We start from the raw sequence: 23,053 nt of genomic DNA, 5'->3' as shown, positions 1-23,053 counted from the left end.
ACTGGGCTTCAGAGGTGTTTTCCAAATCTTTTCTTAGGAATCTTGTTAGAGATCATCCTTATTCCCATGTTCTGGAGGATCCTGTATCCTCAGCCACCACCTCCCCTCCCTCACCTGTTACTTTTTGTGTATTTGGAAATGACACCTTGTGTTGTGTCTTGGACAGTCGCCAGCTTGTAACTATTAATAGTTGCTCAATGTTTCCTGATACTATTATTGGTTGTTTCTTTCCCTAGACCTTTGGAAACACCAAGTCATGGAAGAAAACTTTTCAATTATCAGACCGCAAATAGTTGAAAATTTTGTACAGAGATTATTGGAGAATTACCAGGATGGTGGATTAGAGGTATGAGGTGAAAATTAGTCATTATAGAGTGTCGTTTGCTTTTTTTTTTTAAACCCAAATGAGAAAGACTTTCTTTTCAATATATCTCCTAATGCTTCCCTTACTCCCCTAAAGTGAAGATATGAGAACTGAGCCTGAACTCAGAGTAGAAATCACATGTTACCATTTTAATTTTGGAAAAAGACTGATTTTTAACTAAGATGGGAGAGTAATTATAATATGCATGTTGGCTAATTTCCAATTTGGCCAATTTTTAACATAACCTTGGAGCTTATTTATGGATGAGTTATTTTTAGCAACATTTCCTGTTGTTGATTTTTTTAGTATAAAAAATTTAAGAAAAAAACAAAATAGCCTATGAAAACACTACCTAGAAAACATGTTTAAATGAACAGTATGAAAAAAACAACAGCTCCAAAAGGTAACATTTTCATGCATCCTCCACTCCATCATCTCCAGTTTCCTCTCCCAAAGGAAGCCAGTATCAGTAATTTGTATGTATTTATTGGTATTTGAATTCATAACAACTCTATATAATACATATATAACAATAATATACAGTTAATACATAGAACAGCCATACATATAGTCCTTGGAGTTTTGACCTGTTTATTATTGACAGAAAGTACCTTTCTAATCTAAATCAAAAGAATCTATTGAAAGGGCAGGATAGGAGTATATATGTAGATATTTGGCCATAACAGTTTTTAGGATCTTTAACAAATTACACCAAAGTGCAGTAAGTAGCTATGAATCTAGTTTCCTTTGAAATTCAATCATTTTTAAACCCTGCCTTAGCAAAATGTGCTTAGTTTTTTGAAACATTTTCTCCACATTTATGGCCATTATATCTACTACTGTGGGCAGGAATCCCTCAGAAGAAATGGAGTAGCCATCATGGTAAGCAAAAGAGTCCAAAATGCAGTACTTGGATGCAATCTCAAAAATGACAGAATGATCTCTGTTCATTTCCAAGGCAAACCATTCAATATCATGGTAATCCAAGCCTATGCCCCAACCAGTAACGCTAAAGAAGCTGAAGTTGAACGGTTCTATGAAGACCTACAAGACCTTTTAGAACTAACACCCCAAAAAGATGTCCTTTTCATTACAGGGGACTGGAATGCAAAAGTAGGAAGTCAGGAAACACCTGGAGTAACAGGCAAATTTGACCTTGGAGTACGGAATAAAGCAGGGCAAAGGCTAATAGAGTTTTGCCCAGCGAACACACTGGTCATAGCAAACACCCTCTTCCAACAACACGAGAAGACTCTATACATGGACATCACCAGAAGGTCAATACTGAAATCAGATTGATCATATTCTTCGCAGCCGAAGATGGAGAAGCTCCATACGGTCAGCAGAAACAAGACCGGGAGCTGACTGTGGCTCAGATTATGAACTCCTTATTGCCAAATTCAGACTTCAGTTGAAGAAAGTAGGGAAAACCACTAGACCATTCAGGTATGACCTAAATCAAATCCCTTATGATTACACAGTGGAAGTGAGTAATAGATTTTAGGGACTAGATCTGATAGACGGAGTGACTGATGAACTATGGACGGAGGTTCATGACATTGTACAGGAGACAGGGATCAAGCCCATCCCCATGGAAAAGAAATGCAAAAAGCAAAATGGCTGTCTGGGGAGGCCTTACAAATAGCTGTGAAAAGAAGAGAAGTGAAAAACAAAGGAGAAAAGGTAAGATATTCCCATTTGAATGCAGAGTTCCAAAGAATAGCAAGGAGAGATAAGAAAGCCTTCCTCAGCAATCAATGCAAAGAAATAGAGGAAAACACCAGAATGGGAATGACTAGAGATCTCTTCAAGAAAATTAGAGATACCAAGGGAACATTTCATGCAAAATGGGCTCGATAAAGGACAAAAATGGTATGGACCTAACAGAAGCAGAAGATATTAAGAAGAGGTGGCAAGAATACACAGAAGAACTGTACAAAAATGATCTTCATGACCCAGATAATCACGATGGTGTGATCACTCACCTAGAGCCAGACATCCTGGAATGCAAAGTCAAGTGAGCCTTAGGAAGCATCACTACAAACAAAGCCAGTGGAGCTATTGGAATTCCAGTTGAGCTATTTCAAATCCTGAAAGAGGATGCTGTGAAAGTGCTGCACTCAATATGCCAGCAAATTTGGAAAACTCAGCAGTGGCCACAGGACTGGAAAAGGTCAGTTTTCATTCCAATCCCAAAGAAAGGCAATGCCAAAGAATGCTCAAACTACCACAAAAATGCACTCATCTCACACACTAGAAAAACAGTGCTCACAATTCTCCAAGCCAGGCTTCAGCAATACGTGAACCGTGAACTTCCAGATGTTCAAGCTGATTTTAGGAAAGGCAGAGGAACCAGAGATCAAATTGCCAACATCCACTGGATCATTGAAAAAGCAGGAGATTTCCAGAAAAACATCTATTTCTGCTTTATTGACTATGCCAAAGCCTTTGAGTGTGTGGATCACAACAAACTGTGGAGAATTCTGAAAGAGATGGGAATACCAGACCACCTGACCGGCCTCTTGAGAAACCTATATGCAGGTCAGGAAGCAACAGTTAGAACTGGACATGGAACAACAGACTGGTTCCAAATAGGAAAAGGAGTATGTCAAGGCTGTATGTTGTCACCCTGCTTATTTAACTTCTATGCAGAGTACATCATGAGAAACACTGGGCTGGAAGAAGCACAAGCTGGAATCAAGATTGCCGGGAGAAATATCAATAACCTCAGATAGGCATATGACACCACCCTTATGGCAGAAAGTGAAGAGGAGCTAAAGAGCCTCTTGATGAAAGTGAAAGAGGAGAGTGAAAATGTTGGCTTAAAGCTCAACATTCAGAAAATGAAGATCATGGCATCTGGTCCCATCACTTCATGGGAATTAGATGGGGAAACAGGGGAAGCAGTGTCAGACTTTATTTTGGGGGGCTCCAAAATCACTGCAGATGCTGATTGCAGCCATGAAATTAAAAGACGCTTACTCCTTGGAAGGAAAGTTATGACCAACCTAGATAGCATGTTGAAAATCAGAGATATTACTTTGCCAACAAAGGTCCGTCTAGTTAAGGCTATGGTTTTTCCTGTGGTCATATATGGATGTGAGAGTTGGACTGTGAAGAAAGCTGAGCGCCAAAGAATTGATGCTTTTGAACTGTGGTGTTGGAGCAGACTCTTGAGAGTCCCTTGGACTGCAAGGAGATCCAACCAGTCCATCCTAAAGGAGATCAGTCCTGGGTGTTCATTGGAAGGACTGATCCTGAAGCTGAAACTTTGATACTTTGGCCACCTCATGCAAAGAGTTGACTCATGGGAAAAGACCCTGATGCTGGGAGGGATTGGTGGCAGGAGGAGAAGGGGGACTACAGAGGATGAGATGGCTGGATGGCATCACCGACTCGATGGGCATGAATTTGGGTGAACTCTGGGAGTTGGTGATGAACAGGGAGGCCTGGTGTGCTGCGATTCATGGGGTTGCAAAGAGTTGGACACAACTGAGCGACTGAACTGAACTGAAGCTCTTCAAATATTCTCCATAATTTTATAATAAGCATTTTAGTTCTTACTTGTAAGTAGAGAATTCACAAGGTTGGTTAGAGGCACATGCTTCCTCAGAATTCACATGTGACTTAAATGTATTTGTTTTAAGCTTTCCATTATACCCAGTGTAATACTATGTATTCTGATGAGGGAGTAAAGTGTTTCCTCCTGGGTCTCTGCAGGTCACTGGTTCTCAATGAGAGATACGGAGTGGGATATGTGCAGAAAAATGGTTGAATCAAAAAATTTTATGACTTTCCTTAAAAGGAAAGGAAATTCTTACACATGCTTCATCATGGAAAACATTCTATTAAGTGAAATAAGTCAATCACAGAAACGTAAATGCTGTGTGATTCCATTTATGCGAGATATCTAATGTAGTCAGATTAAAAGAGACAGAAAGTAGAATGGTATTTATCAATGTATAGGGTTTCAGTTTTGCAACATGAAAAGAGTTCTAGAGATTGATCACACAACGGTGTGAATGTATTCAATGCCACTGAACTGTACACTAAAAAATGGCTAAAACGGCAAATCTCATGTATATTTTACCATGACAAAAGCAAAAAAAAAGTTTGTGGCTTAAGATCTGCTTGTCCTTTACCTATATACTTCACCCCAACATTGAAGACAGGATCTTCTAGGAAGAAATATGGGTGTTAATAAACAGGGCAAGCCCACATCAGGCACAGCTGAAACTCAGGGTGCACTGATGAGGCTGGTACCAGCTGACGATTGTCCAGGATGTTAGGTCTCTCCAAAATCTGTGCCTGGTGGGCCTCAAGACTCTTCTGGATCATCTGTAGTGTCAGGGAGTCCATTCTCTTTCAGTGTCACCCCCCACCGCCCATTCCTGGCAGCTCCTGTTTCTGGCAGCTCTTACTGAGCTGAATTTGGCCTCCCCACCATCTCCACCATGGATCCTAGTTCTTGTCCTTGGGACACCACAAATCATGGTTCTAACCCATCACAACAAGCCTTTAAATATCTGAGGGCAAGTCAGTCAGAGAAGCTCAGTTGGTGCCGTTGCTAGCACGTGTGAATCTTCTGTAAAATTATAAGTGGGATGGGCTTCAGGAGGACACACCCAAACAGGTGTTTCTCTGGGTGGCGGGTAACAAATTGTTACCCCTTCCTCTGGGCAGTGCAGCCTATATCAGGGACACAGACGTGGAAATGAAGGAGGCATCATGGTCACCTGGCCTGGGTGCCCCTGTGCAGAGCAGACCACACTAGTGTGCAAGGAAAATCCAAGGCCCACCTTCCTTCCTTCCTTCAGACTACACCAGCCTCCTTTCCTACAATCTGTCTATAGGAGTGCCCCACCCTCCTGGTCAGGCTCCTCTAATTTCATGGCTGCCTGACCAGCCTAGAGTGTCCTTGTCCTGGGTGCTGTGCTTTGATTAGCACCCATGAGTGTGCTGGATTTTGTCATAGGTGACTCATTAGGCTAATAGCCACCTGAAGCCCACACAAGGCCTTCAGGCATCCTGATGCTGCCACATTACTAGTCTTGTCCTTTTTCAGCCTGGTTCACTCTTTGAACCTCTTGAAATCTTTAAAAATCTGGATTTATCATCTAGCATACTCTGTCACCCTCCCGGGTTCACAGCAGCTTACCCTCAGTATCCTCATTGAAGTTTCTAATAACAAGGTATGACAGATGGGTCCCAAGGCAGTGCTACCCACTCTGGGTCCCCTCCACACTGAACAGTTGCTTTGGGCACAGTCTTGCACTGACCAGAAGCTCATTTGATTGTCCTGTCACTCAGTTCATGTTCTCCATTTGTCCAAAAGGACATCATGAGAAACCTTCTCAGATGTCCTGCCGAAACCCAGATACACTGCATCTGCTGTATTTCCTCAGGGAAAAGATTAATCTGATCTGACTATTCTTGAACCCATGTTAGTATCTCGTGATTTTTGCTTCCTTCTCCAAATTCTAGAACACCAGACTTTCACAATCAGTTCTAATATATTGGCCAAATTTTATGCCAAACACACTGGCCTGAAGTTAGAGACTGACCTTTTTTTTGGAAATCAGAACTGAAATAGTCTATTTTGTGGATTTCAGAACCATTTTCATTCATATACTGAAAGTCATTCCCTCATTCAGCAAGTGTTTATGGATCTCCTTTTTTCTCAAGCAGTTTATTATAGATACAAATGTAAAGAGCACAGTCCTTGCCCTAAAAGAACTCATAGAAAAACTTAGGTGAACCAGTGATATCCAGAAAAGGTACTTCACATTAGGCACTTTGATAAAGGCACAAATAGGGTGCTGTGTTAGCTTAGAGAAAGGGAAACACAACCTAGCTAGCGGGAGGAGGGATGGGAAGTAGTCCGGGAGGAATTCCTGGAGGAGATATTGTTTGAGCCAAGTTATAAAGCATAAATCAGGATTGGCCAGATGAAAAAGGGCAGGGGAGGGAAGGGAACAGTCTAGGAAGGGGGTTCTAGCAGAGTTCAGAGGAGGACGTTGTAAAAGTAAGCAGGGCCAGATGCTGAATGGCCTTGTGTGTAAGCCTTATGAGTTTGGATTTCATCCCACAGTCAGTGGGAAGTCATTGAAGCATTTTGTCAGCAGAGGTAGGTTTTCGAAATATCATCAAAACACTGTGTGTGTGCCTGATGTTAGATGGATTGCTATGAGAAGCGCAGTTACAGAAGCAGTTTGTTCCAGTAGGGACTTTGGCCATAACAAGGCCTGGCACCTGCCATCCTTCACCCGGGCTGGGTCTGCAGAAGAATCCATGGGACGCTGTGATGCTTTTCCAGCCGATGCCATCCGATGCAGTTCAGGTTTAAGTGTTGGTGACACCTGGAGGGCACCAGGCCAACGGTCATCACTCTGGCTCTTATGGAACCCAGGGGCCTGCCTTGGAGGGGAAGTTGGCAGCTGAGGGCCCTTGGTGCTGCGCTTTGACACTGAGCTCTTAGTGACCAAGGAAGGCAGGATGAGTTGCAGAGCAACTTTTGAGAAGCAATTTGCTCCGAGACCTCATGGAAGGACTGTGCTGAGAGAAGCACGTAGGCTCCAGCCCCATGATAGATGTTTCTCTGGTGGCTCCGCTGATGCTCTGGGAGGCCGGGCACCATCTGCAGAAGCAAAGATCATGTGCAGAGAGGGACTGCTGGGAACTGGGGGTCTCCCTGCACCTCTCTGTCACCTGTCAGCCATGGCTGCCTGTCTGCCCCGCTCAGACATGGTCCACATTCCAAGTGCCCACTGAAGATGCCCTGGCTGGGCCCTTACCTCTCTGCCTGCCTGCACACTCACCCTCTGTGTGCCATCCCTTTGAGCTGATCTTTCAGCCCAGGCTCCTAAGGCCTCAGTTGAGCCATTGCAGGGAAGGAAGCAACACAATTTTTCTGGCCTCTGGAGATGCTCCAGGGAGTCCTGGCTATTCTCACTTTTTTTGTATAACACGGACTCACCCAAGGCTTCCTTAACCTGGGCTGGTTCAAATAGCATGCTGGCAAAGAGAGGATGGCAGAGGGCCATGGTGGTTTGAGCCTGCGTTTCTGTTTGTTTGGGAACCTTTATCTGCAGTGGTTATGGAGAGTTAGTTTGAGAAGTGTGCCCTGCTGAAGAGCTGTGGAGGGCCTGTTGGCACACTAGCACTGCCGCCCAGGGCAGAGAGGTGTGAGTCAGTTGCGGCTGACTCCGAGCACTGGGCCCCACCCACCTGGCTGAGGTCACCGGCCACACCCTGCTGGCCTCCAGTGCAGTCTCATGACTTCTCAAAGCTTCAGGCTTTCATTGTACTCAGTCCGAGAAGTGTTTCCTTTGTGGATGCTAATCCATGTAGCCTTGGCCCTGTCACCATAAAGAAGACAAGGTCCAGGGGATGGAATCTTGGTGTCCTTTGCCTTGAAGGCAGCAGCTGACTCTGGCTGTCCTACTGTTCACTTGCCAGGGGCAGAATGAATTGCTCTCACCCTCTTCAGCTGAGGGACCCCCTTGAGGAGGCCCTGGAGAGTGAGGGAGGGAGGCTGAGCACCACCCCTGACTGCCTGGCTCCAGCTCATAAAATCCTCCAAGACATTCCATTCTGTGTGTCTTGAGTGCATTCCTGCCAAGTTGCTGCAGTTGATAACTTTTACCAAAGCTTTGCTATTTTTTAATTAGTATATGTTTTATTAATACATATATTTTATATCTAATTATTTTAATTATATATACATTTTGTGAGTATATTAGAAAATAGAAATATGTATTAGAAAATACACTCATTAGCTTACCCTCATTGATAACCACTATTGTTATTTTGGTGCCTTTCCTTCCAAGCTTTATTTGTAACTTTTTAAGGCAATGGCAACCCACTCCAGTACTCTTGCCTGGAAAATCTCATGGGCGGAGGAGCCTGGTAGGCTGCAGTCCATGGGGTCGCGGAGAGTTGGACACGACTGAGCGACTTCACTTTCGCTTTTCACTTTCATGCATTGGAGAAGGAAATGGCAACCCACTCCAGTGTTCTTGCCTGGAAAATCCCAGGGATGGGGGAGCCTGGTGGGGTGCCATCTATGGGGTCGCACAGAGTCAGACACGACTGACGCGACTTAGCAGTAAACGAAATAAGATTATTCTATATGCCTTTCTGTTATGATGTACTTGACTATATGTTACAAATATGTTTCCTTGTCAATAAACATACATCCACAGCACAGTTATTGGTGGCTGTTTACTATTTCCCTGTATAGATGAATGAGCACATTCAACCTGTTTTCCATTATTAAGCACTTTAGGTTGTTTCCAATTTTCTTTTCTGTTGGAAGGACTACTATACAGAACATCTGTTAACATATATTTTTGTATATAACTTTTATCATTCTCTAAAAATAAATTCCTAGAAGAGGCATTGATAGGTCAAAGAGCATGAACATTTTAAAATCTTTTCATAGACATTGCTAGTCCACCCTCCAGAATACCTTGCTGATGTCCCCTCCCATCAGCAGCGATGAGGAAACCATTTTCCTCATTCCGTCAATACTGGGTTTTATCACTATGTGCCACCTCTGTTAATTTGCCTCAACAACTCAGCTGGCAAAGCCTGTCTCTGCTCTCTCTGGAGGTCAGTGGCATGGAGGTTGCACTGATGGGACGGTGTCACCAGGATAATCAAATCAGAGCCAAGGGAACCACCCCAGGCTGGAAGGGAACCTAGTTTCTACAGCAGACTTCCAGGGAGCCTAGAGCTGGCCTGATACTGGAGGTGTCACGGGTAGTCGTTGCATAAAGTGAGCAGGCTGAATCTTGGAGTGGGCCCCACACACACGAACACACTTACTAATATGTGTAGAGGGACACATACAGACACATAGAGACCTATATGGATACTCACAGGTGGAAACACACAGGAATAGACACACACAGACATGCCCTTGTGAATACAGACACACACACAAACGGACACAGACACACTGGCTGATACAGACATGCAAAGACACGAGCACTCCCGTGGACATGCAGGTGCTGGTAAGGTGGATCTGCCCTATTGCCCACATATTGGCTCCCATTTCTCTTGGAACCTAAGACTAAGTCTGCCTGGGAGGGGTAGACTTTTCCTCTGTTCCTTAATGGCCATTTCTTCAAAAAGGTGTTGAAAGGGAGGAAACGGGACAGCCGAGAGAGTGAGCACTATGGCCCTTTGACCAAGGCAAGAGGAGGTTCTGTCAGATGCCCCACTTCAGAGGCCTCTCTGGCTCTGCTCCAGCCCCACTGTTCCCCACAGGAAATCCTCACAGCCGAGGGGATGCACCCACTCAGATCCCTGGCTTCCCTTTTGGACCATGCTCCAGACACCTGGGACCCTGGGATGCCCTGAATCCAGGGCCTGGTCCCCAGATCATCCTTCCCAGAGAGAGAGTGGACCTCACCACCTGTATGCACAATCTGGCCTGTGGCGTAGACGAGGACAGCTGTGCAAGGGCAGGGACAGCTGGGGTGTCTGCTTACACATATGCAACCCTCCCCTCAACCAGTCCCACAGTGTGATGTGAGGGCAAAGGTAGGGAGCGACGAGGGTCAAACTGTAAACTATGCATTGGGGCCTATTTCTCCCCCAAGTAACCATATCTCAGCACTGAACTCAGGGTTGTCCAAGAATGATAAAAATCAAATCTGGTCTCCCAAGTCATTTGAAGGTCTGTTTTTCAAAGTGGAAGAATTAAACATTTTCAGTTTAATAGTTAGTTTGATTTATAACCGTTAAATATTTAAGACACTTAGACATCCGGAATGTGAGCCTCCATTTGTACTTTTTTTAAAAATTGAAGAATAATTGCTTTATAGTACTGTGTTGGTTTCTACCAAACATCAACAGAAATCAGCCATAGGTTTACCTATGTCCCCTCCCACTTGAACATCCCTCCCACCCCCCTCCCCATCCCAACCCTCTAGGGTGTTACTGAGCTCTGGTTTGTGTTTCCTGAGTCATACAGCAAATTCCCATTGGTGTTTGCACTTGGTGTAACACGGAAGCATACATGTATTACTCTCCATACATCCCACCCTCTCCTTCCCTCCCCCCACCCAGCTGTGTCCATAAGTCTGTTCTTTATGTCTCATTTTTACTCTCATCCTTGACCCTGCGGATGTTAGGACCAGACCTGAAAGAGAAGCTTGCAAGGCTGACGCCAGTGTTTTTCTATGGAGGGTGAATGGAAGTGGGTCTGTGAGCCAAAGCAACATGTGCCGTGAGCAATCGTGTGGTGGCGCTGCCCTGGAGGAGCTGTTGTGAGTGATGCCCCTTTCCTTTCAGGTCACTTTCAGGAAAGACCACCTCGAGGCCTGCCTCCTTTCCCTGGGTTGTGATGTGATGGCCAGAGAACGCAGCAACTTCGAGAGCTACTCCATGTGTTACGAGCATATATTGGAGCACGTTAGACAGAAGCTCTGCCAGAAGGAGAAAGTATGTTCCCAGACAGATGAGAAATACATTGGGGAAGGTGTGGGTAGGGAGGCCCAGGAGTGACTCCACAATGCGAGAGGTGTTCTTAATGTAAGAATTGAGGGTAAATGGTACTCTCTGAATTTCTTTTCTTGTTGGCTTATTTTCTTGGGCTCTGGTCTTCTCAGCTGGGATGGTGATGGCCCCAGCAACACTGGTTGTATGCTTTGGAGGCTTCTAGTGGGGAATATAAGAGGTGAACAACAAGGCAGCTGGCCCTTTGGAGAAGATCCTCAGCTGACCTTCCCACTCAGCAAACACAGGGAACTTTGTGCTGTTCCTGGTCCAGCAAGAAGCCAGGATCCCTGAGTAAGCTGTCTTCAGGATGCACATCGTGGGTCTCACTGATGAGACTGTCTTAAAATGAGATCTTATCCCCAAGTGCAGTAGGGCAACACCTAAGTCCTGGCTCCAGTTGGAGCTTGAGGATCTCAAAATGAAGCACCAGTAACACAAATAAGAGAAGTCTGGAGCATGTTGTACTGAATAAATGTTTGAGTTCGACGGTGCCCTGTTTTTTCCTCTTCAGGAACTGGACATTATACAAAGAGGTCAAAGTCCACCTGAAGACAAGGCTGGTCAGGTAGGCCAGTTGTTACTCTAAAAGCTTTCTTCTCCATTTTTCAAATCTACAGTCTCTGCAGTGGCGAGACATGGGACATGCTGCTGTCATCTTCTTGTGCCTCGTCCTGTAGAAATCCCGTCAATGACTGGTCCCCTGCAGAGACATCCCAAGAGTGTGTTTGTACTTTTTAAGCAATGAGACTTTTTTCCCTTAGTTTTTTGGGTGACTCTTGTTATTTTTTATTTCTTTGTTTTTTGTTGTTGTTATTATTGGTTGTGGTGGTGGTAGCGGCAGTGGGGGGGGGGGGCCTGGGGGAGGGGTTTGTTTTCTTCTCAGGTCAGAATGCCATCTGGGGAAAAGGTAATTAGGCTAAAGTGTCAAGGGAAGGCCAGTTTGGAAATGGAAGCCAAGACAGTTGAAGTATTTTCTCCATATGAAAAGTGCTTAAGTAGCATTTCTTCTGGGTTCATTCATTTGTCAACCGTTTATTGAGCACCTACTATGTGTCTGGAGCTGTTCTGGGACCCTTAAACCTTCCTTAGCTTCTTCTGCCTGTACTTGCACGAGACATTCACCTTCTTCATTGGACCCAAAGCAGAATGCCAATCCAACATTGCTAGATAGAGAACTCTTTCTGCAGTGGCTATTTGGAATTCCTGAATTAGCTCCCATTAAGAAAAAAATACTTCTGCCACTAGATTGCAGAACTCAGTCACAATATGATCATGGAAATCACTGCCCTGAGAGCCCGACTCACGGATTTGGAGGAGGAGAATCTAAATCTCAAAAAGCAAATTAGAAAAGAAGTCCAAGAAGAATATGAAGCATTAGTCCGAGCTTTGTTTGTGACATGTTTGCACATCAAAGTAAGTGACCTGTGTGGGATGTCTGGACAGTCCCGTGGAGACCCGGGTGTACCTGACTCCCACGGTGGCTGTACAAAGGGATCGATAACAGAGTGGGCTTTGTGACAAGAGATTGTTGGGTCCAAGAATGCTCCAGCTCTAGGCTTTCGCTGAAGAGAGTGAGTCAGCAATGGGTGGTCATTATTCTACCAAAAGAGACACTGAATTTTAAATAATTTAGGTATATGCTATTTTCCTCACTCTACTGCATTGTTACTATCTGATTGCTGTTGAGGCAAGGGGGAATTCTTCTCCCAAACCCCAACAGTTTTATGTTACTCTTTTGTCTACTGAATGACCATCGAAAACAGGAGAGGGCAGTACCCTGGGCCAAGCCAAGCCCCAGTGTAGGTAGCAACAGCTACCTCCTAGAAACTCACTGGGCAGATTCAGAATTTGAAACAGCTTTTGAAAATTTTACAACCCTCAAAACTCCCACTAGCTGGGCATACAGTGTCAGGGAACTGCTGCTGCTGCTGCTGCTGCTGCTGCTGCTAAGTCAGTTCAGTCATTTCTGACTCTGTGCGACCCCATCGACGTCAGCCCACCAGGCTCCCCTGTCCCTGGGATTCTCCAGTCAAGAACACTGGAGTGGGTTGCCATTTCTTTCTCCAGTGCATGAAAGTGAAAAGTGAAAGTGAAGTCGCTCAGTCGTGTCCGACTCTTAGTGACCCCACAGACTGCAGCCCACCTCAGTAAAGGTCCACTCAGAAGATGAGTGATGGGTGCACATGTGCCCACAGCACTGTGGAAGCCTGTCACTGTCTTATGACTTCTGAGCAGCTGTAAGATGGAGACCCATGCCTAAAACAGGCCATCAGGGAGCCTGGTCCAGCTGCCCCACAAGTGAGAATTTCCGTACAGCCATACCTCCTCCAAGTCCCCCAAATCTGCCCCTTTCCCTGATAGCAGATGCTCCTCAGAGCCAGCCCCATGTGGGTCCTTCCATCACTCCCTCCTCCCAGGAGATTCCAGGGTAGTTCCTGGACTTGTTCCATTGAGAAGAGTTTCCACTGAGCCTCTCTGCCTTTATCTGGTTATTACAGAGAGGACTGAACATTGCTTCTTACTGAAGTGTCCATAAAGTACAAGTGCTTACAAATACTAAGGGATCCAAACCAACTTGCATTGGGCGTGGCACTGCAGCGAAGTATAAGCAGACAGTGAAGCCTAGAATTTACTAAGCCATCTTTCAGGTGTGAAATTGTTTAAAATTTTCTTAGGTTCCTTTTAGCTTCTGTCAGATTCCAAGACAAGAAATTCTCTATTTCTCTCATGCTCAACTAGTTGCACAAGCCCCTGGAGGTAGGGAACCCCTGTTTTATCCCAGGGTCCCAAGAAGGTGGTGAAGCTTATGCTGTGTGGTCACTAGCCAAGCTTTCTGCTGTGTCTCCTCAGCACTAACCTCCCGTTTCCTCTCCAGGGAAGTGGTTCAGAGGTGACAGGACACCCCACAGTCACTCCTTACACAAGATGCTGGGTCTTCAAGTTGTACTAAGCAGTGAGCAAGCTGTTTCACCATAAGCTGTTAGCCACAGCCACTCAGAATGAACGGGCTGTTTGATAATGAGATTTCCGCTAGAGCCTAGAAAGGAAGGCAGCCAGCCTGATTCCTTCCTCTAATGTGTCTATTTTAACGGAGTTCTTCGTTAGTGGCTCATGGATAGTGTCTTATCTGCTCAGATTCTGCTGAGTAAATCTCATAGCAAAAATCCCTAGGTTCAAATTCCCAAGTAACCCTTAGTGTGTGTTTCTGGTGCTGAGGGGGTTGAGGGGGAATGGGACGGTGATTTGCTTTTCTACCTGTGACATCCCATTCTTCTGCCTCCTTGGTGTCTGACAACCACAGGCTCTAAGATGTGCAGAATGAAGCCCTACAGATTGAGGACAACACTAAAGGACTAAAGGGGCCACAAGTGACACTTTCAGACAATACCCAATAGAGTAATTGTTTGGTTGATGTTTTAATGTGAAATCATTCCTGAAAGTTGGGTTTTAGAAGGCAAAGTGACTCTTCCTCAGCTGTCCTTCCTAAACCTGAGTCTGCACTTGGCAGGAGAAGTTGGATGAGAATCAGCTTAATTTGATCCAGAAAGTGTGTGAGCTCATCGGCGAAGTAAGAACAGAAGGGATTGACAACATGAAAAGCCTAAAGAAGAAGTGGGGCTCCGCCAGGCCTGATGAAGAAATGAAAGAAAATCCAGCCAAAGTATGTGATTTCACTTAGAGTGGGGTATCAGCACTTCATCCTAGCGTCTGACCCTGCCGCTTGCTTGGGTTGCATTCCTGTTCTGTTTCCCAGAGAAAGCCTGTGTCAGGCATTTTAAAAGGGCACTGGGGCTCACTGCACAATTGTCTCATCTTCTGGAAGGCATGTTTCTGACATTAGGATTTATGTCCTTCCAGAGAAAAGTGCTGGGGGCAACCTTTTCTGAAAGTGAGCCTTCTAAGCAGGAGCAGCTGCAGGCCTTGGAGCAGGACAACTGCAGCCTGGCCGCGCTGGTGCGCAAACTGAGGAGCCTGGGCCATTGGAGGCTGGTGGTGCAGCAGGCGCACTTCCGGGGCCAGCTGAGCAGGGCTGAGAAGGTGAGCACTGGGGGAGAGAGGCCCTGCACAGCCAGGGGGAAGGGTGGCACTGGCCTCCCTGTATGCAGCTGCCGCACTGGTGTCAGGTAGCAAACGGATGGACCATCTTAAAGAATCTGACAGTTGCAGATTTCCTGGGAACTGGTAATATCAGAGCCTGCGGAGGAATAGGAAAGAGCCAGAAGCAAATGGCAAAGAAGCAAATGAGAGGACGGATCAGAGAGTTTAGCACAAGGAAAGGGAAAAGATGGAGTTGGTAAACTTCGTCAAAGCACTGCAAATCTTTGGGTTTCAAACATGATAATCGGTGGGAAATGCGCTAACAGTTAAGTTGAAAGTCTGTTTTAAGGAAAATCGAAACCAAAGCACATATCAATAGTGGTTTGGAAACTTTGACTGTTTCCGAAAGATTTTATTTATGCTGATCTGTCACACTGTTCTTAACTGAAATTAAGGAGGCAGTGGCCAGCGGGAGCTCTATGCTTCCAGAAATTTCAAAGAATGATGGATGATGGTTCAGAGACTGCTTATGAAACTGAAAATGTGGAAAAGAAACTCATATCCTACCTTACCGTGTTTGGGATGTTCACAGGAAGCTGTGCAAACGAAAAAAGAGTGTTTGAACATCAAGCTAATGGCAGAACGAGAAGTGGTTTTATTTCGTCAACAGCTATTGGCTCTAAGGCAGGCCCTGGCTAGGGCTCAGGCGGACAATGTGAAGATGTGCAGGCGGCAGGAGAATCAGGTATCTGAGCTCAGAAGCCCTCCTCCTCCCTCTCTGTGAACACGTTCTGGCCAGGAGACACGGCACTGAGCTGCCCGTGGCAGTCACCAGAGCGCCGCAGTGTGAAGCTGAGCAGACGGCACTGCTGGAGAAAGACGGCCTGGACACCAGCTTCCCTTCTCCCTCCTTTGCAGCCCAGAGACCAGGGGCAGTGGCCAAAAGGCTTTTGTTGTTATTCATATTTGGCTAAAAATGGTGAAATACTGCTCATATCTAAGATTGATCTCTCTCTCTGTGTTTCTCTGAGTATTTTTTTTACCCAGAGAGCATCTAGGGGTCTGAGTCTCTGCCTCTAACACCTTCCTTTCATGCTCCAAGCATGTTTTCTATGAGTGTGGTCCAGCCATCAGCATTATGCCCCAAGCAGAGAGTCTTGGTTCCTTTCCTGGTGACCCACACTAAATCTTAATTTCAGAAGTTACTGTTGCTCTAAAGAACTGGCACCAAAATAAAGGCTTTTAAAAATCTATGCTCTTAATAACTGTGCCAACCCTCTGAGCATAAATGAAACAGAGACCTTAGGTTTAGAGAGACAAGAGCTGAGTTTAAATAACAGCCTAGGAAACAGCCTGGGCATATTTTAAGACATAAAATATAATCTGTTCCTTTTGGACCCTAGTTCCTTCATTATGGTGTGCCAGTGTGTTATGATATATAATTATGTGAGGTCACCCTACAAATATTAATCTTCATTATTAATATAATATTGTAAGTAAGGATCGACCTTCTGGTAACTGTTGATTAGAAAAATTTCAGAACAGAACCAAATTATTACTGCTCTTTTTAAACCATCTGCAACCTGGCTTTTCCCAGATTTTTTTAGAAGTCAAAACAGAGGCAAGATTAGTGCCTCCCTTGCCCACTCTCTGTACGTATTGCATCACCACGTTCTCCCCAGTCCAGCCCTTCCATTGCTACCACGTGATAAAGGTGTGGTGACATGCAGATGCAGTCTGCAGTAGGAATGACTGCTGGGTCTTGCTGCTGGTTGGCACAAGACAGGACAGAATGGCTGGGAGGTGGTACCTGAACCCAGGAACACTGCACACAATTCTGCCCCTGGGTTTTAATTGAGGGGACAGTTGTGTTGGCCAATGTTTCATTCCCTCTGCTGAGAAAGACCGGGTGCCTTTCTCATTTCCTTTGGCTGTTTCCTCCGCAGGCACAATTGCTGCAAGAGCTAGAACACCGAGTGACCCAGGAAGCTCTCCACAGGCAGCAGCTGGGTCTAATGAAAGCCTCCAGCATGGAGAAGCTCTTAAAGGATGTGGAGCAAAAGGAACAGCACCTGCAGCTCCTTACTGAAGATGCCAAGAGGGCTTCGAAACTGGGCCAGCTGCAGCAGAAGAAAATTCAGAGAGAACTCAGACAGGTAACCCCAGTGAGAGGCAGCAAGTCAGGGCGCACCAGCCAGAGTGGTTTCCTTCTTGTCACGCTCTCCACACCTCTCTTGCCTCCACAGCGGTGTTCCTTACCTTGGTCACTCCCAGGAACAGCAGGGAAATGGAAATGTCTATACCTGGGTGATTGTTCAGGCTGCTTGTGAGCAAAGATGATGACTTGAGTGCCATGAGGCCCAGAATCTTGGCATCTTTGTCATCCACTTGGAAAGCATATTTCCACATGGCTCTAATCTTTGAGCTAGGAGGGATCTTTTAGAAAATCCTGACAAGTAATCTGGAAAAACAGCAAGTATTATTGTAAGGGAATTTTATTCATGGTGTTTCTGGAATTGTAGAAATAAAAAGGAAAGGCTGAAGTGGTTTCCAGACCCAGTATGTTCTTCTTCGATATACCCCACAGCAAAAAAAAAAAAAAAGAAATAATGTACATGTGGGCTAATGTAAGTTCCAACAAAGGAGACCACAGAATGAAATTCAACACAAAAGGAAAAATAAAAAAACCAAAACAGCACTTTCTGGGGCAGGTGTTTCACACATATTCATTGAATAAATAAGTCAATTAATTCCCCAGATATATTAGCAAACAGAAATCAGAAGGTTAAATGATTGATTGTTTTAAGTGCTCAAGGAAGTCAGGGGAATTTTACAAAATAAATGACCAAAACCTGTATCCTCTCACAGTTCAGGAGGCCAGAGTCTGAAAGCAAAGTGTGGGTCCCTCCAGGCAGCTTGGGCAGAACCTGCTCCCTGGCGCCCCGGCTGCTGGCGCTGACCGCAGTCCCCGGTGTCCCTCCGCACGCAGCTGCAGCTTTCCGTCCAGCCTTCTTCCCTGAATCTCTCTGTGCGTGCGTCTGTGCTTGCTCCACTGTTTATAAGGTCATCAGCATTCAATCTACGGCCCTCCCTTTAATCCAGTATGACTTCATCTTAACTTAATCACGTCTACAAAAACTATTTTTCAAATAAGGTAGCATTTTGAGGTTCCAGGTGTCCATGACTTTGTGGAGACACTATTCAACCTGTTACACTATTACTTTTTCATAATTAAAAACAATTAGGAGATGATAAAAAATAAATTTAAAAAGAAAAAAAATGCCTGTGATCTATGTAGACGAGTCACTTTAGACATAGAGACTCTCTGGCCAGGGGACTCTGGGTCAGGGTTTCAAGGGGAGAGCAAACATGAAGTTGTCTTCTGGATGTGGGCCTTGTGTTAGGCCTGGAGATGGTGCTCAGTGCATTCCCTGCAGATGATTAGTTGAACTTAGAGGTCTGGGAGAGAGATCAAGTCTTTTCTTGAAGCCATCAGGGGTCCCACAGGCACTGGGGCTTGGCCTACAAAGTCCTCTGTGAACTGGTTCCTCTCCCCTCCCCGCTTCTCCTCTGACAAAACATAACTTTTGTGAGTAAACTTCTATTATAAGAGGATAAAGTGTTCCAAGGGCTGCCTCTGTTCCTCGCTGATTAAGTTCTTGACCTTACTGGTGCTCCTGATTTTCATAAGGCTCAGTTCAGCCTGACCAGGAATTTTTTGAAAACTTATATTCCTGGGATAGCTTTGGACCCACACTCTCCCTGGCAATCCCCCTACCCCACCCTTCATCAGTGAACTGATGGAACAGTTCTGCTTCCCAAAAGCATTTCTGCTTCCCAAGCACTTTTCCACTCAGGTGAGAAGCCGGCTTGCCCGTGAGCGTAGCATGAAGCTGGATGCTTTCCAGTGGGTAGAAGAGCTACAAAGTCAGCTTAATGATGCTGAGCAATCCTCCACCCAAAGAAACTCACCTGGCGGTAAGGATACCCTCTCTCTGGGTAGAATAAGCTCCCAGGGTCTTGGGTGGGGATTGAAGGAGGGTACTGGGGACTAATGATAACATTCCAGTGGCTATGAAGGGAGTGCTTCATATTTGTTGAATGAATGAATGAACCTTTACTCTCATTTGCAGTTAGAACTTTCTATTTTAGTTCACCTTGGAGTATTGATATATTAAAAGGTTTCAATCATAAAAACTAGTTCAAGTTGAAACATGTCACCAAAAGAAGACTGAGTACATCACTAGATTCTGAAGCAAGCTAACACCTTAGGAGAAAAGAGGAGTAGAATTTGCCATCCTAATGTGTCTCTTTGGCTAAAGTTTTAAGCTGATTATTTTTAAAAAAAAGCAGACATGGGAAGGGAGTTACCCATTTGTAAGAAATGTTTACAGTTTTAAGAGCATCTCTTTCTTCAGTACAAGGAAGAGATGGATGACCAAATCTCTAGAAATTTATCTGTGGAAAAGACAAATCTGTGTAACGGTGTTACCCTCATTTACTGTGCTTTTCCTGGTAACCTCTCATAACTGACTTTCCCCCATCCTTAACATCTTCTTCTGTCTTTAGCTGAGGATGGCATTTAAGTTGAGCGCTTCAGGAATGCTGCCAGTTACTCAGTTTTCCTAGGTCTCGCCCATGTGTTTGTTGTTGTTCAGTCACTAAGTCATGTCTGACTCTCTGTGATCCCGTGGACGGTAGCCTGGCGGGCTCCTCTGTCCTCCACTGTCTCCTGGAGTTTGCTCAAATTCATGTCCATTGAGTTGGTGGTGCTATCTAACCATCTTATCCTCTGCTGCCCCCTTCTCATTTTGCCTTCAATCTTTCAGAGTCTTTTCCAGTGAGTCAGCTCTTCACATCAGATGGCCAATATATTGAAGCTTCTGCTTCAGCAATAGTCCATTCAGTGAATATTCAGGGTTCATTTCCTTTAGGACCGACTGGTTAGCTCTCCTGCAGTCTAAGGGACTCTCAAGAGTCGTCCAGCACCACAAATGGAAAGCATCAGTTCTTCAGCCTATGGTCCAACTCTCAAATCCATATATGACTACTGGAAAAACCATAGCTTTCACTAGACAAGACCTTTGTTGGCAAAGTGATGTCTCTCCTTTTTAATATGCTGTCTAGGTTTGTCATAACTTTTCTTCCAAGGAGAAAATGTCGTTTAATTTCATGGCCACAGTCAACCATCTGCAGTGATTTTGCAGTCCAAGAAAATAAAATCTGTCACTGCTTCCACTTTTTCCCCTTCTATTTGCCATGAAGTGATGGGTCTGGTTGCCATGATTTTAGTTTTCTGAATGTTGAGTTTTAAGCCAACTTTTCCACTCTCCTCTTTAACCCTCATCAAGAAGCTCTTCAGATCCTCTTCACTTTCTGCCATTAGAGTGGTATCACCTGCATATCTGAGGTTGATATTTCTCCCAGCAATCTTGATTCCAGCTTGTGCTTCTTCCAGCCCAGCATTTCTCATGATGTACTCTGCATATAAGTTAATTAAGCAGGGTGACAACATACAGCCTTGTAGTTGTTGCTAAGTCACTTCAGTCGTGTCCGACTCTGTGTGACCCTATAGATGGCAGCCCACCAGGCTCCCCCGTCCCTGGGATCCTCCAGGCAAGAACACTGGAGTGGGTTGCCATTGCCTTCTCTGACAACCTTGTAGTACTCCTTCCCAATTTTGAACCAGTCTGCTGTTCCATGACCAGTCCTAACTGTTGCTTCTTGGCCTGCATGGAGGTTTCTCAGGAGACAGGCAAGGTCTCTAAGAATTTTTCCACTGTTTGTTGTAATCCACACAGTCAAAGTCTTTAGTGTAGTCAGCGAAGCAGAAATAGATGTTTTCTGGAACTTCCTTGCTTTCTCCATAATCCAACAAATGTTGGCAAGTTAAGCTGTTGTGTGATTTTCTCTTGTTAATCTCATATCAACTGAATTCTTAGACCAGCCAAAAGAAGAACCTAGAAGGGTAAAGAAAAATTTCTTCCTTCCTGACAGGATACTAGCGACCACATTTCTCAGATGTTATTCATAAAGCATGTTATGATTCTTGGGTCCTAGGGGCTTGAGGAGTCCTATGGAAATGACAATCAAAACAGCACTCTGGACAACACAGTCAGTGAGCAGCAATGAAACGGAGGCCAGAACCTGGGATGTCTCTAAACTAGCTTCCTCTCATGTAAGATGAGGACTAAGTAAATTCCAAGTTCTCTTTTAGGTCTATCAAAGATATCAATAGCCACAATCAGCCTATTGTTAAGGTCAGCTAGGCCTTTCCTTTCTGTTCCATAGCACAGCCTGGTGGTTGACAGTATGGACTTTGAAATAAGACAGCCGAAGTTCAAATCCTTTCTCTGTCACTGCTAGCTGTGTGACCCTGGACGGGTTAATTTACCTCTCTATAAAATACCTACCTCAAAGATGAATCCTGAGGACTCTATGAAACAGTGTGTGTCTGCCACAGAGTGTAGTAACACTAGGTCATTGTGCAAATGTTTGTTATTATACTTTCATACATGTGTGTCCTCCTTTAGCTGTGTTTTCTTTTGGCCACTTAACAGTGGTGTGAATGATGTGAGGAAACACAGTCAGAAGCAGAAAGATCATTTTTAAAGGTCAAGATAGTTTAGGTTTTCTAGGGAAAAGGCTCGACTTGTGACTTCCGTGGTGGCTCAGACGGTAAAGCGCCTGCCTACAATGAGGGAGGCCTGGGTTCAATCCCTGGGTCAGGAAGATCTTCTGGAGAAGGAAATGGCAACCCACTCCAGTACTCTTGCCTGGAAAATCCCATCAACGGAGGAGCCTGGTGGGCTACAGTCCATGGGGTCACAAAGAGTTGGACACGACTGAGTGACTTCACTCACTCACCCCCTCCCTGCCCATTCTTGTGGCCTGGGCCATAACAGTGGGACTGGCATCCCCCACCCAAGCCCAGATGCAAAGAGTGTCAAGAGCACCTAAGGGCCCTATTTTGACCAATCACCCTGAGTGATTCTGTACCTCCCACTATCCTCTACAGACTCCCTGGGGTTTTCTGTTTCTCCCTTTCCCCTCTGCCTCCAGCCTAGCCAAACATCTTTTAAATCCTTCTCTGAGTTAACATGTCCAATCAAACTGCCATCTGTGTCCTCTAAGACCTGCGCATTTACAAAGGAGGGCAAGAGTCAGGCAGGAGGCACATGGGGAGAACCCTAATTACCAGGATAGGAGTGCTGCAGGAATGAAAGAGAAGCCTCTTTTTCAGGAAGCAAAAGTAGAAGTTACTCCCAGGTCTCAGCCCCCATCTGCCCCCCTTCTGCAGTGATGGGAGGGGGTTTGCATGGGAGGGGGTTTGCTCAGGAATTTCTACATGTTGTCTGTTGAATAAGAAATGCACAACCTAAAAGTTGTGATTAAGTTTTATTTGAAGAGCTTACTAGAGTTTTTGCTGAAAAAAAAATCATGTAGTTGAACATCATAAGATTACTGCTAATCACAAAAAAACAAGTTAATGACTTTAGTGTTTCTCTATGTGCAGGAAGATGCAAGAATCTTATGAATAACTGAGTGGTCTTTCATTGTATGTATACACATATATGCCACGTTATCCACTCATCTGTTGAGCACTTAGATTGCCTTCATGTCTTGGCTGTTGTAAATACTGCTGCTATGCTATCTTTTCAAATTATAGTTTTCTCTGTGTATATGCCCAGGAGTGGAATTGCTGGATCATATGGCAACTATTTTTAGCTTTTCAAGGATCCTCCATACTGTTTCCCATAGTGTCTGTACCAATTTACATTCCCATCAATAGTGTAGGAAGGTTCCCTTTTCTCCATACCCTCTCCAGCATTTATTATTTGTAGACTTTTTGATGGTGGCCATTCTGACTAGTATAATACCTCAGTGTAATTTTGATTTATATTTCTCTAATAATTAGCAGTGTTGAGTATCTTTTCATGTATTTGTTGGTCATCTGTGTGTCTTCTTTGGAGAAATGCCTATTTAGGTCTTCTGCCCATTTTTTTTATTGGTTTGGTTTTTTGTCATTGAGTGTATGAGCTGTTTATATATTTTGGAAATTAAGCCCTTCCTTGTCAATCATATCATCTGCAAATATTTTCTCTCAGTTTGTAGGTTGTCTGTTTTATGGTTTATTTTGCT

General features: G+C 44.8%; 1 protein-coding gene across 1 annotated transcript in view; it reads left to right on the top strand.

Moving 5' to 3' along the window:
• The window catches only part of LOC138444753 (uncharacterized), a 193,241-nt gene that overhangs the window by 166,704 nt on the left and 3,484 nt on the right, over positions 1-23,053 (top strand). Inside the window, exons 38-46 of the mRNA XM_069598139.1 lie at positions 237-346; positions 10,667-10,816; positions 11,385-11,438; positions 12,119-12,286; positions 14,382-14,534; positions 14,732-14,911; positions 15,504-15,656; positions 16,858-17,067; positions 18,769-18,889. Coding sequence (XP_069454240.1) covers positions 237-346; positions 10,667-10,816; positions 11,385-11,438; positions 12,119-12,286; positions 14,382-14,534; positions 14,732-14,911; positions 15,504-15,656; positions 16,858-17,067; positions 18,769-18,889 — 1,299 coding nt within the window. The remainder of the gene's footprint in view (positions 1-236; positions 347-10,666; positions 10,817-11,384; positions 11,439-12,118; positions 12,287-14,381; positions 14,535-14,731; positions 14,912-15,503; positions 15,657-16,857; positions 17,068-18,768; positions 18,890-23,053) is intronic.

The sequence above is a fragment of the Ovis canadensis genome, chromosome 8 (genome assembly GCF_042477335.2).
Source record: "Ovis canadensis isolate MfBH-ARS-UI-01 breed Bighorn chromosome 8, ARS-UI_OviCan_v2, whole genome shotgun sequence".
Lineage (NCBI taxonomy): Eukaryota > Metazoa > Chordata > Mammalia > Artiodactyla > Bovidae > Ovis > Ovis canadensis.
The sequence above is the reverse complement of the archived record's forward strand: the minus strand, read 5'-3'. Positions and strand labels throughout refer to the sequence as shown.